The sequence below is a fragment of the Accipiter gentilis genome, chromosome 22, assembly GCF_929443795.1.
Source record: "Accipiter gentilis chromosome 22, bAccGen1.1, whole genome shotgun sequence".
Lineage (NCBI taxonomy): Eukaryota > Metazoa > Chordata > Aves > Accipitriformes > Accipitridae > Astur > Astur gentilis.
The window spans coordinates 26,323,198-26,336,529 of NC_064901.1; the positions used below are offsets into that span (position 1 = coordinate 26,323,198).

The window sequence follows — 13,332 nt, forward strand, 5'->3', positions numbered from 1 at the left end:
GATTTTTACTAATGAGAGCTCAAGAAAGAGCTTAATTAGCCTCAAGAACAATGGGGAAAAAGAATGTCCTTTATTTTAAACCTGCCTTCCTCTAGCGTGACATTTTATCACCTGTTTTTGGAGTTTTGAAGCACAGGCAAAGAAACTGGATATTCCTGTCATCACCTTTTTCTGGAACTGTTAATTAGGCATAAATGCCACAAAGTGAAGGTAAAAATATTTGGACACAATTGTTAAGAGCTCATATTTCACTTCTGCACAGGTGAGAAAAAAACCATGCCACTTACAGTCTCAATTCCCAGCTCCCCTCATCAGCCACAGGCTGAAGCGAGAGTAGCTGATAGATGGTGTTACCACCTGCATGTGCTGCTTTTGTAACTAACTTGAGAATAGCAATTTCAGCCCCAGCAACCAAAATTTAAAAAAATCATGGGATTACAGCAAGAGTCCACTGAGGCACTCCCATAAGAATGGCGCTTCCATCATGGGAGTAAGCTGTGCCTTGCGGGAAGGCTACCACTGGCATCCTGAAGTTCATCTGTCTACAGAACAGGCATAATATGAGCCGGAGACACAAAGTCAGCTCCCTGTCCTTACTCTCTTCTCAGGAATTGCTTTTCGGCCAAGGTGATACTCGCCAGATCCTCCTCCTCTTCCTTTTTTTTCCCTGCTGAAGCTGTTGACAAGCATGGTGAGCCCCCAGTGATACAACACCTTGTCTAAGATTTGACCTAGGTCATAAAACGGATTTTTACACTAGCCAAGTCATCATCTGCTGATAACTGCTTTGAGCTTCAAGCCATCAAAGGTGGGCTGAACAGGAGATGAGGTGAAGAGGCTGGACACCTCCCAGATCTACAAACACCCTTTTAAGTAAGTTTGTTGTCCATTTAAAGACCTGAACTCATTGCTTGTCTATTCCCACACTATAGTTGCTCTTAATAGAAGAGCTGCTCACCAAACAGTGGTAGCCTAACATTTTGGCAGCATGTCTATTATTATTCTGCCAAAATGCTAGGCCAAAGTGACTGCAGGAGCAACATGCTGATCCACAAGACAACCCTTCCTTAGGTATACAGGCCTGTTCTGCAACAAATCCTGTGTGCTGGTTTGGGCTGGGATAGAGTTAATTGTCTTCACAGTGGCTAGGATGGGGCTGTGGTTTTCTGATTTGTGCTGGAACCAGTGTTGGTGACACAGGGATGTTTTGGTTCCTGCTGAGCAGTGCTCACCCAGAGCCAAGGGCTGTTCTGCTTCTCCCCCCACCCCACCAGGAGCAGGCTGGGGGGGCACAAGGGGTTGGAGGGGACACAGCCGGGACAGCCGACCCCGACTGACCAAGGGATATTCCAGACCATAGGACGTCACGCTCAGCGTATAAAACTGGGGGAAGAAGAAGGAAGGGGGGGACGTTTGGAGGGATGGCGTTTGTCTTCCCAAGTCACCGTTCCACGTGCTGGAGCCCTGCTGTCCTGGAGATGGCTGGACACCTGCCTGCCCGGGGGAACTGGGGAATGGAGTCCTTGCTTTGCTTTGTTTGTGTTTGCACGGCTTTTGCTTTTCCTATTAAACTGTCTTTATCTCAGCCCATGAGTTTTTTCACTTTTACCCTTCCGATTCTCTCCCCCATCCCACCGGAGGGGAGTGAGCGAGTGGCTGCGTGGGGCTGAGCTGCCGGCTGGGGTTAAACCACGACACCCTGGCATCTTTGCAAGTTCAGAGAGCTGCAAGAGGTAGCAACTCAAATCCACTTGTACCAGCTGCCTGGACCTCTCCCTGAGATCTCCATATCTATGTTACACTACTTTAATTGCAAAGCCACGGTGAAGTAAGAATTCCTTTCTCAGTCCCTCTCAGAAGTTACCATGCTTCTGAATGAGTCTGGGACCACCTACAATAAAGCCTGTGTTATTTTCTGCTGTTCAAATGAAGTGATCAATAATCAATTTTACAAACAACAGACTGGCCTGGGAGGCAGCAGGGACCACAGAGTCCACATGATGTTGAAAGAAATGCACAGATGAACTTACCGGTCATCTGAAATATCGGTATCAACTAATATGAACAGCTGCCTGCTGTAGCTCCCCTTACCTTTTAGTCTTCATGCAGACGGATCAATTTTTTTCTTGACAAGAATCCTCTCAAATAATTAATCTTATGAGGAGAGAAAAAGGGAAAGAAGATGAAGCCTGGACTTAACCAGGGAATAGAGGAACAGAGGAAAGAAGGAATTCACAGCTGACAAAATCATTTCCATCTAGCAAGTGTTATAAACCAGGGATATTAGAAAGCTAAATATGTTCAGGCAAAGCCTTCAATTAATAAAACATTCAGTGACATTTTATTTGTATCCTTCCTTAAGTTTCTGCTTCTATTTAGTCTGCCTCTGAGTATTAAATTCCTGCTGTAGGCTGAATCTGGGCTAAGCTGATGCACAATAATTGCAACTTGAGCTTCAGTTTACAGACTGAGTCAATAATGAGTCAAAGAGAGACTCAAGAAAAGGAAATGTATTCAGGCAGGATCAGCCTATAAAGCTTTGGGATGTCTAAGTGACACCACAGCATTTGGGAATTTCAGTTTGCCATGTGCAAAGGGCTGGTTACAAACTCCATACGGAATGGGATGTTCAGGGAGCTATTTGTGTTTCATAAATCAGGTTTTGTGGTATTTCACTGAAATTTAGAGTATGTCTGTTCCACTTGGCTGTCAGTTCTAAAATCCACTTTGCATTGCAACTCAATCATGCAAACACCAGCAATGGGCCATAGCGTTTTACCATTACAGCCAGTCCCCTTCCAACTTTGTCTCACCTATACCTAAATCCACAGAAATTATCAGTACAGAATTTATATTATCACTTAAAAATTAATTTTAATAAGTCAACCTTTTGAACTGTTTTCCACTTGTTTGACACAGGGTCGGATTTTTTCATTTTTTAATATGCTGCTAATTTTTATACAAGCAATTTCTACATGCCACAGAGGGAAGAACAGAGACTGCTGACAACTGTGTATGCTTCTAAATCTGTTTTAGAATATGGGTGTACGTGAAAAACCTAGCACAAATTCAATTAAAAAATATGCAAAAATAAAAAAAGGAGGTATCCACATGTGTAACAGTGGACATTACCAAATACACTGTAGAAACATAGGGCAGGAATCAACTTCAAGACACTTGCAAAACATTTGGTTTATAACTTGACCACAGTGGTACTGTTTGCTAACAACTACAGAGCTAGAATTGTAGGAAGATTACTGAAGCCAAGAGCCTCTCTCTACAGCACAAGTCAGAGTGAATATAGACTCGCAGCAATAAAACCCCCTTTCCTAGGCAACAGGGTTAAAACTAATAAAGGTATTTAACAAACTTAGAAGGAAAGAAAAGAAGGGCCATGAAAGGAAAAGGAGTTTGAATTAAAATATCCAGTACGCTTTTGTTGATGTTAAAGCTTTCTAGACTAAAAGTACAAAATAGAGGAGAAAGTAAAGGAGGAAACACTGTGACGACACATTTAGATAAAAAGCAATTAAGAGAAAAAAAATTAAACACAGTCCTAGAGCTGAACAAATTTACATGGTTGTTGAAAAATACGAAGGAGGAAGAATTCCCTTCCAATTGAGTGGATGCCTGTCACAGAGCAGGAAACCCCCCAGCGACAGGGAGGCCCGAGGAGTACACCCAGAGTAGCTGCTGTGAATGATTAGCGCTATCAGCTAATTTGAGGCATAGGGAGAGATCTTAAAGTAATGAGAAAAAAAGCATATGGGGGAGAGAAACTTTCCTGGATTAAGATCCATTAAGTATAGAACAGGAGCAGAAATTTCCAATCACTGCAAGTGTTGTTAAAACTGGAATAATGACTCCTGTGGATAATCCAAGAATTATATTCTCTATCCAATCCCAAAACTCAGGCACATACTTTGATGAATACACCACATTCCAGACTAAGGGAAACATCTGGCCGGACTGCCTCAATGCTGGAAACCAGAGATGACCAAAGTATTGCTGGGATGGGATTAAGGGAATGTCTCTGAAGTTTACCATGGCAGCTACAGGAGCTACAAATAATTACTGTTGGGAATTAGAGCAGAATTGTTTGACTTGCTGCTAAATTGTCACAGTTAAAGTTTTTAAACTGACACTTTCCCCACGACAGGCAAACCTTTGTAAGATGTGCAACACTCAGTTACAAGCGGTGAGAAGAAAGGAGGGCAGGAATTTGCTCTCAAAAATTTGACCTTCCTCCTATTTTCACAACTAAATCCTTGGGCCTCTGTTTCCCTCCCCTCAAATGAATCCACCCCTACTTATAACTAAAATTAACCTTTATAAACCCAAGGCTTCAGGCTCATCTCAGATTGCAGCATGCTAGCAAAGCGATTATTCATCAAGGACGGTACATTTTGAAGTGTTCCATGTCAAAGCTGGGTTAATACGTTTTTCAGTAGGGGGTCACATTCTTGTTTTCCTAGCCTGCAGATCGACCCTTCTGGATTGAAGGGCTCTTTATGCATGGAGGAGTATCTGACACAAACCAAGCCGATATGCTACTGGAGCTTTCCAGCAATGACAGCAGGATAAAGGAGGCCTTTGAAGTTCATGGAGGAGTAGGAAGAGGTGTTAATTTAAAAAGCTTGTCAGTATACCCAAGAGCAGGAGGAGAGCAAAGTACCAATTAATAATTTACACTTCTATTCCATATGTTATTATAGTATCTCAAAACAGTTTGCAAACATTGATTAAGTTTCACGACATCCTCCTGATGCAGACAAGCACGGATGAAGCTCTACTCCTACCAGCTGGGATGTCACTCTGGGAGCATTTTGTTTAGCCGATCTATGCCCTCTCTTCCCCATCTGTTAAATGATGATAATGACGCTATCACACAATGGTTCAGAAGCTTAGTGATTTTGAAATCAACATATTTCTAGATAGAAAAATAACACACAAGGGCAATATCGTATGCCAGACTACACTCAATTACACTGCACTAAAGCTACCACATTTGACATGGTAACATAGCTAGTGGGAAGAAAACCCTCTATCTTGATTTTACAATACCCTACTGATTTGCTTTGTTCAGTCCCTAAGTACCCTGAGCACTTGAGTTCTAGCTAATGACCAGGATTCTTGGGTAGTGTGTTAACATGAAGCTTATTGTAATTACAGTAATTAGATCTGCTGTAAAAAGAATTGTGAGAAATGACACACCGTCCACAGTAGCCTCTAATTCTCAATTAACACAAAGTAGCTGGTGTGTTTGGAAGCCAGGACAGACATACCCATAGCTACAAACTCCAGAGGGAATCATCATTTACATTCAGATGGACAGTTGAGCACATTGTACTGTTTAATCCTCGCCTTGAAAGACAGGTACACGAGCATCGTCCACTTACAGATGGCAAAATGGCAATTCAGGGAGGCTCTGAGCTGGCAAAGGGCAAAGGCAATCACACACACTCCCCACAACCAGCATTTCACTTTGGGAACTCCTCATTCCCAACCCTGTTCTTGGACTCTTTTTTCTAATAAAAAAGCCCACAAACCATCGCTGCTCTGGTCCTAAGGAGAGAGAGCTCCTTCTTCCTTGTTTGGGGCTTTTCACGCATAGAATCAAACAGAATTACTTTGCTTAACCATCTTACTAATCTGACTTTTCCAGAAGGACCAAAGATAAAGACAAAATTAACGGCTTCATGAAATACAGCTCTTTTCTTCTCCTGAGCCTGACAGTCACTTCCAAAAGCAGATTGTCATGACAACAAACAACCTGGAGGCAATCCAGCCAATTAATCTGCAGAAGAAGCAGTCATCTCAACCTTGGAAAAGAACACTGCTGCTTTAAGCTTCAGAAGCCAGAAAGAAAAAAAAACAACCACCAACAAAAAACCCCCAAGAAAACCAGCAAGAAACCTTGCCACCCGCATTAATCTTATTAGGCTGCCTTAGGCCTGCAGTGAAAAACAACGCAGCCCTCAGTGCAGAGGCAGCAGCAGTCCCCGGGCGCTAGTCCCCCAGCAGCTCTTTCTGCCCCCCCCAGACAGAGGGTAGGGGCAGGCCAGACCCCCTCTCTGAGGCTCCGATCCGAGCTGTGTTCCCAGGCTGTGATGGAGCCCAGCCAGCAGGGGAGTTCCCTGGATGACCCCTTCAGCCCTTACATATGGAGCCAAAGGAAAGAGCTCATCGGTTAGGCAGAGGAATGGCACAGAAGATTGTCACCTACTGTTGCTATAAACCCCGTTTTGTTAGCATTGCACTTGCGTGTTTTCCTTCTTCCCCTGCGAGCGGTCAAGAATATTTATCACAACGTTAAGCTCAGAATTATTTTCTCTTCCACAACGGACTAAATCATCAGTGCAGCCAGATATTAAAGTCATTCTCCTTCAATTTTCCCAATTTCTTCTTCCTTCATACCCTGCTTTATCTCTCTTCATGCATCCTGCTTCCTATAGGCCCAAGCAGATCACATCTTCCCTGCAAATATCCACCATCTCCCATTTTTTGCCTACTCTGATCTCTCAGTAGTAACCCAGACATTACAATGTTTAGCAGCTGATGCCCAATACACATAATTTGTTAACCTCAAGTCATTCATATACAATTCACATTTTATAAAATACTATGGTATTAAGTTACAGAAAACGAAACTGAGGAGCACTAGGTGTAGACTTACAGCATCGATTAAAAAGAAATAAACTGCCAAAGATTGTTTTGAGATTGTCACAAGACTCAATACACAACAACTTTCAACAAAAATTTTCCTCCCTGTCCTCATCCTTTTCTCTAAATACAGAAACAAGGAAGGGTAGGAATAGATTCTTTCACTGTAGACTTGTCCTGCAGTGAAACAAGCCTTTCAGAATGTAACTGAGCAATGAGGATCTAAAGCTTTAAGCCTACACAGATTTAGTCCTCTGGTAAATAGACAGACCACTGAACTAATTAAAACTGAAGTTTTATTATTGATCCCTCTGGGTCCAATCCATCTCTCATAGAAGTCACTAAATGGATTCCCAGCAACTTCAGTGAGCACTGGATCGCAGATTATAAGCATTTCCTGCAAAAGTGCATTTTTACTAATCTGAAAAAGGTACTAGTCTGCTAAGCACTGAGAATGAAATGTATGCACGCACACATGCACACTCCACACGTATCACTCTCATTATTTGCAGAATTAGGAAACCACAGCTCTAGCCAACACAGAGCAAGCAAACAGAATCATATTTTCTACTGAGCCTGTTCTGCATTAATTGGAGTTGGTATAATATTACAGAATAGAATAAACCCCCTGTTCCTACCTTGAGGGTTTTCACAGCTTTCTTCATCACTGTTGTCTTGACAGTTATTTTGACTGTCGCACACAAAGCTTTTATCAATGCAAAGACCATTTTTACAGTGGAATCGGGCAGTGGAGCAAAGCAAGGGATTTGCTGCTGCGAAAAAAGAAAGTGAGAACTTTCATTAGAAATTCTTACCCAGGCAGTGAAACAGCCGTTAAATAATCAACGACAATGGGTCACAACTCAACAGTTGGTCAATTCGCTGAGTATGTGGGAGTAACTTGGCAATCAAACTAACCTTGTCTCTCTAAACAGAGAGCTGAAATTTCTGATTCATGCAAGATTCATTACAATTAGCAGAGATTTAGTTCACCCACAGTTGTGATAAGCCTTCTGTTCACTTTCATGAGAGCCCCTATCATGATCACCGTTTGGTGCTCAGCATTTGCTCCCACCAAAGACATATGGAGGGGAGCACTGCCTGCCATAAACACTGCCTGTTGCTTCCCATTACAGCAAACTCAGTTTAGCTCAAGTTTTGTATTATAAGCCAACCACCCTGGCTGAGAACCGCCAGGCAGTGGTTTATTTACCTCTGCTTCTGTCTTTCTTCCATTCTCCTCACTATTTCTAATTGATACAATGGCAACGTTGTCATTTCTCAACTTCTCAGTGTTTGAATTTCAACTCCTTTTTAAGGGTAATATGCACATCACAGTAGCACCCAGAAAGTCCTTTCACATAAAGTCCAGTATTGCACACAGAGCAAAAAACAGAATAGTATTTAAGCTGACTCATTTAGATAGAGCAGTCTTCTCACCCACACGAAACCCAGCAGTAAATATGCTGTAAGATGCTATGTCTAGTTTCATTTAAAGCTGCAAGCAGTGCACTTTTGAACATTTCTCTTGTACCTCACAGTCAAGGAGGTTTCCTTGATATTCATTTTAGTTTTCTCTTTCCTAATTTCATCCCTTTACTCTTAGCTATAGCCCAGCATACGTAACTACACAATCCCTCCTTGAACAGTGTTTGCACCCTTCATATACAGCATATATAGCCTTATCTTCCAACATAGTCACTGCTTAGCTGAGATATACATAATTTAGCAGTTTTTAATATCTCCTCATAAATCAATCTCTCTGTCCCTTAATCATTTTTGGCACTCTTCTCTGAACTCCCGCCAGTTTTTGGTAATGAGTCGACTGAAACAGAATGCAACTTTCCAATTGAAAACCTTAAAAAAGCTGTTTAGATGCCTTGTCTGCTTCAAAGTGCTTCTCTGCCACAATAACAAGGGGATTACAGTTCCCAAATACTAACTGCCTTCCTATTTTTTATTCTTTAAAGTAAGAGCTGCCTTTAAAGAGTCTTTAAAAAAAACCATAAAACTTTAAAGTCTGCCATGCATAGAACATGAAGTATATATTACAAACACTACCAATTCCTCCAGCTCCCCAAAAGCACATTTTATCATGAACATGCTAAATCTCCTTTAGTCTGAAACTGCTGCACACTTGCATAGCATGTTGATTTTCCAGGTCACTTTAGGGCCTACAGTGTTGTTCCTCTACATAAGAAAAACAGTGACCAGACACTTGGATATGCCAGAAAATACCAAGTGCATGCTTAAACGGCATAGAGAAACGAGGAGATCAGCAGCAGGTTATCATCAGCTGTAAGGTCCCGTTGGAGCGACACACTACAAGCTCATGGGAAATTATGTCATTCAAAACCAACTCCAGGGGCTGGTACATTTTCGGTCAAGACCTGCCACTTGTCATTCCACCACCTCAAGGATATTCAAAGCACTTTTGTCAAAACTTGTTTCTAGTCCACTTGTTTTAGCATAAGCCAAAGTAATTTCCTTAGCCTTCAATCTCCTTTCTTTGGCTTCGCTTGCTCCACAGAGGTGCTCTCTCCCTGCCACAGTCCTCCCAGGGCCCAAACCAGACTCTCCAGGCAAACAACAGACAGCACCTTAAGAGATATTCGTGCTATGCGTGAAAGCACGCAGAGAAAGGCAAGTCCTCCAAGAAGCAGACAGCGATAGATCACTGTAAAGATTGCCCCCTCTGTTATCTTTGAAAGCTGGTGTCTGTTGTCCTCCTCCTGACCTTTAAATGTCATTAAAAGGAAAAACTCAGCCTGCTCCAACAAGAGAATGAACAAGTATTTGCTGCAAGCTTCCACCTACTGACCCATGCTTTTACCAGCTCTTGATAATAGCAACAGAGCTGCTGGATCGAACGTAACCTTTCCCTACTGCTACGATGTATCCCTGCTAGACTTACAGATACAAATGGATCTATGCAGCCACACGCAGGGGGTTTAGCCCAAGTCAAGTAGTACTTCAGACCATCTCTCTGCAGTGACTTCCCTGCAAGCTGCTGAACAGCTCAAGCTAATACATTGGCAGGAACGTCTGACTTTGAGAACCTCCTTCTCCTTCCAAGAACCTGTTTCACTAAATAACCGTTTATTTGCTTTTTGGTTGTTTGAGAACAGGCACAAAGAGAGAAACTCAAATGTGCTGATGAACAAATAAGTCATAATCCTCAGTGACAAGAAACAGGCAAATAAAAATTAAACGATTTTAAGTCATATTTAATATTTGTCCAATTTAAGTTACACTTGAGCGCAGAGAACCTGTTCAAAGCAAATGTGCAGCTTAAATCTCATTTCAAAGTTACAAAGGGGATTGAAGCATCATACAGCCATTACATATAAAACAAGACTGAGCTGGACCTTAAAAAAAAAACAAAAACAGAGACTGTCATTTACAAAGTGAAAAGCACAAGGATCATCTGGGTTGTAAATGACAGGGAGAATATTTGACTCAGGAACTAAAGCTAACGGACGCTTCCTTTCTAAGTAGTATTAATTAGTCAAAGGACAAAGACGCTCCCTCACTCGCGAGCAGACTGGCACTTACTGCAGTTTTCCTCATCGCTGCCGTCGGGACAGTCCTCGAAGCCGTTGCACCGAAAGCGGCCGATGATGCAGTGGATGCCGCTAGCGCAGGGGAAGAATGTGGCACCGCATTTGGATTTGGCTTTCGCTGGGAGAAGATACAGACAGAAGAGGGCAAAGATGAGGGACACTATTTACAAAGCAATTTACAAATTGACTTAGGTAGCAGTACAGGTTAGGGTGTTCTAGGCAGTGCTGGTGGCACCGACGTTAGGTGCCTTCCAAGCTCCCTACAGCCTGCTTTCAACTGCTTTAAATTTCTTGTGAGACTTCTCTTGCTTGGGCTCAGTTTTTTCCAACTTGTACAATTTCCAGAATGACTGAAACATTCAAATTTAAAACGAGTTGAATGACCTCTCAAGAGAAATTTAAAATGCTCCACGCTTTGGAGTACAAGTGTGTAAACCTGGCAGGCAGGTACTCCTAACCATCCCTTGAAGACCCACATGAATTTGACCAACTGAGAAGCATTGGAGGAAAAATACTAAAATAGAAGGTCTTACTTCACAGAAAGTAAGAGCAACTATCTCCTTTTTGCATGGAAGTCTGTTGTAAATGTCCTGCCCCAGGCATAAGTCCAAGAGACAGACATCTAAGCAGGTCCTCAGGTGGCAAAGGTCTAGCTGGACTAGTCACAGCCCCCACCCCAACCTGTAGCTAAAAGTCATGCAGAGTCCATAAACACTAAACAGCAGCAAAATTCTAGATTTTGTACACCACCAAGCTTCTCTTGCTTGCTCAGAGAAGCCAAACAGTGAAGAACCCAAGGCAGACAGAGATAATGAACACGGTAGCAAGTTCAGAGATCTTTGGGATCTGGAGGCAAACTTGGGCAAAGACAGGTGTACAAAGTGTAAGGAAACATCTGGACAAGGAAAAGAGGAATACAGAGATATCAAGAGAGTTAGTGTCTTTGTGAGAGTAAGAAACACAAAAGACCTTCATTAAAGTATTTTTCAGGCTGCAAAAATCAAACTCAAACCAGAAAATGCTATAATTAGCACTGCCTTTATTCAGCACAATCTATATAAAATTGGGTGCAAAAGAAACATGAGTTATGTGAATTGCAACTCTTGCTGTACTTCTCTCCATCACCCATTATACAGTTCTTCAGGACAGAAACGACATCTGTTTCATAGTACCAGCACAGCTACTCGTATAACACGAAATACTAACAATAGCATCAAAATGCATTTAACAAATGATTACAGAATCTCATTATGATCTCAAGTACTTCACTGCACAGCAACTCTCCACGGCAAGAAGAGAACACTGCCCTCAGCTAGAGTGATGAAGATTCTTCCACCACAATGCTCAAGGCAAGCACCAGTTAAGTCTTGTAGTATCACCAGCCTAGAACAAAGCAACTCCCAAAGTAAAAAAAAATAAATTAATGAGACACGTGGTTAGATTTTTCCCCCCCCTCCCTTTTGCTTTCTCAAATTAGCACATGACATGATGGACCATATCACAGTATGCTAAACTCTCCAGAAAGTCCACTCTAAAGCAAAGCCAGTCACTGTGGGAAGAGCATGCTGATAACTGCAGGAAGGTGTGTACGGTGCAATGCGAACACGCGGTAATACCATGCACAGACCATTGATGGGAGAACACCAGAAAAGAAGCCAGCTCCATAACTTGTGGGCCTTTTGAGTAAACGTTTCCTACTCCTACACCAAATCTACAATATGCATTTACAACTCTCAGGTTTTGAGATGTGACAGATCTGGAGATCACAGCAACAGGCAGTCTTTTTATGTAGCCATATGGCACATCAATACGCCAACCTGCACAGTTTTATAAGGCCAGGACAAGGTTAGAGACAACTGGAGTATAGACAAAAAAAAAAAAGTATATTCAGTAGGGACAAACAGCTTCAGCATTAATTTGGAAGGAATCCTCTCTTCCAGGCTTAAAAACTAAGCGCAGCTGTAGCAAAGCCTTATTCCTTCAGAAGAAGGAAGGTATATGCAGGGTGCATATAAACTGTTTTAAACCACAGCTACAGTAACTCTCACTTGATTTAGTGTCCTCCAAAAGCAAATTCCTGCAGTTCCTCTTACATGTTTTTCTGTATTATACCAGTAGTTTTCAGTTAGAATTATGAAGTGTAAAATAGGATGTATCACTGAATTTCACATATTTAACTAACACTTTTTCTGAAGAGTATCCAAGGTTCACTTGGGGAAAAAAAAAAGTGAACCATTACTTTGTAGAAAAACAGGTGATAAATTACCCTGAAGTAGCTGCCGTGCTTAACACCACCGGCAATGGAAAACCCTCAGCCAAGACATCCGAGCCCCTGCAATTCTTCACACAACTTCAAAGAGCAGCTTCTGTGTTAAGAGTTTTGAGGCAGACTGATCTCAGCTAAGTAATTCGGTAACCACAAGGTTAGGTTTGAGGCAGTACCATACCCCTAGTCTTTAAACAAAAGCAGCAAAACAAACACCTCAACCACAGATTCCCAGACCGTCGCTGAAGCAAGCGGTCTGTATCAGCACTTGAGCAATATTCAGCACACGAACCAGCCAGCCAAGATGCTGCTGGGAGCGTGTGGTAATCATACACGTGTGTGAAGAGCTATCCAATGCTTCACATGTTATGTTTTTGTTGTTGTTTTTCTTCTTCTAAAAAGCTAACATCTTTTGGAAACCATGCAGTGCATTTACATCCCTTGGACCAAATAACTGCCTGTGGACAGTGTCCTTTTTTAGTGATGTATTTTGAGCTAGAACAGTTTCAAGAAGAGGAGAGGGAAAAGAAGTAAGAAAAGGGGGAAGCGACCGTGGTTTTGCCCCTGTTAACATCTACTGGATCCCATTTCTTCAAGCAGGTTTACTTCAGTCATTTGGGGTCTGAACACAGACACTATCAACTTTCTGGCAAATCATATTCAGAGCTGCCCCTTTGCCATCCCCGAAAATCCTGCCAAATTAAGGCTTCAAAATTATTTACTTTTAACATGTCTAACATGGACCATATCTTATGCTTACAGCCTTCCTCTTCCAGACCGACTTCAGACTGCGAATCATCAAAACCTGAGCCTCCGGCCCTTTGAAGAGCAGAAGTCGCA

At 42.2% G+C, this 13,332-nt stretch overlaps 1 protein-coding gene across 4 annotated transcripts in view; it reads right to left on the reverse strand.

Annotated features, from left to right (window-relative positions):
* The window catches only part of LDLRAD3 (low density lipoprotein receptor class A domain containing 3), a 120,878-nt gene that overhangs the window by 50,323 nt on the left and 57,223 nt on the right, over window positions 1-13,332 (reverse strand). For 2 of the 4 annotated variants that reach the window (XM_049825980.1, XM_049825979.1), the window contains exons 3-4: window positions 10,219-10,344; window positions 7,302-7,433 (exon numbers count right to left, since the gene is read on the reverse strand). In XM_049825980.1, coding sequence (XP_049681937.1) covers window positions 7,302-7,433; window positions 10,219-10,344 — 258 coding nt within the window. Of the gene's footprint in view, window positions 1-7,301; window positions 7,437-10,218; window positions 10,345-13,332 lie in introns of all 4 variants that reach the window. The other 2 variants (XM_049825978.1, XM_049825977.1) reach the window with 1 other exon arrangement.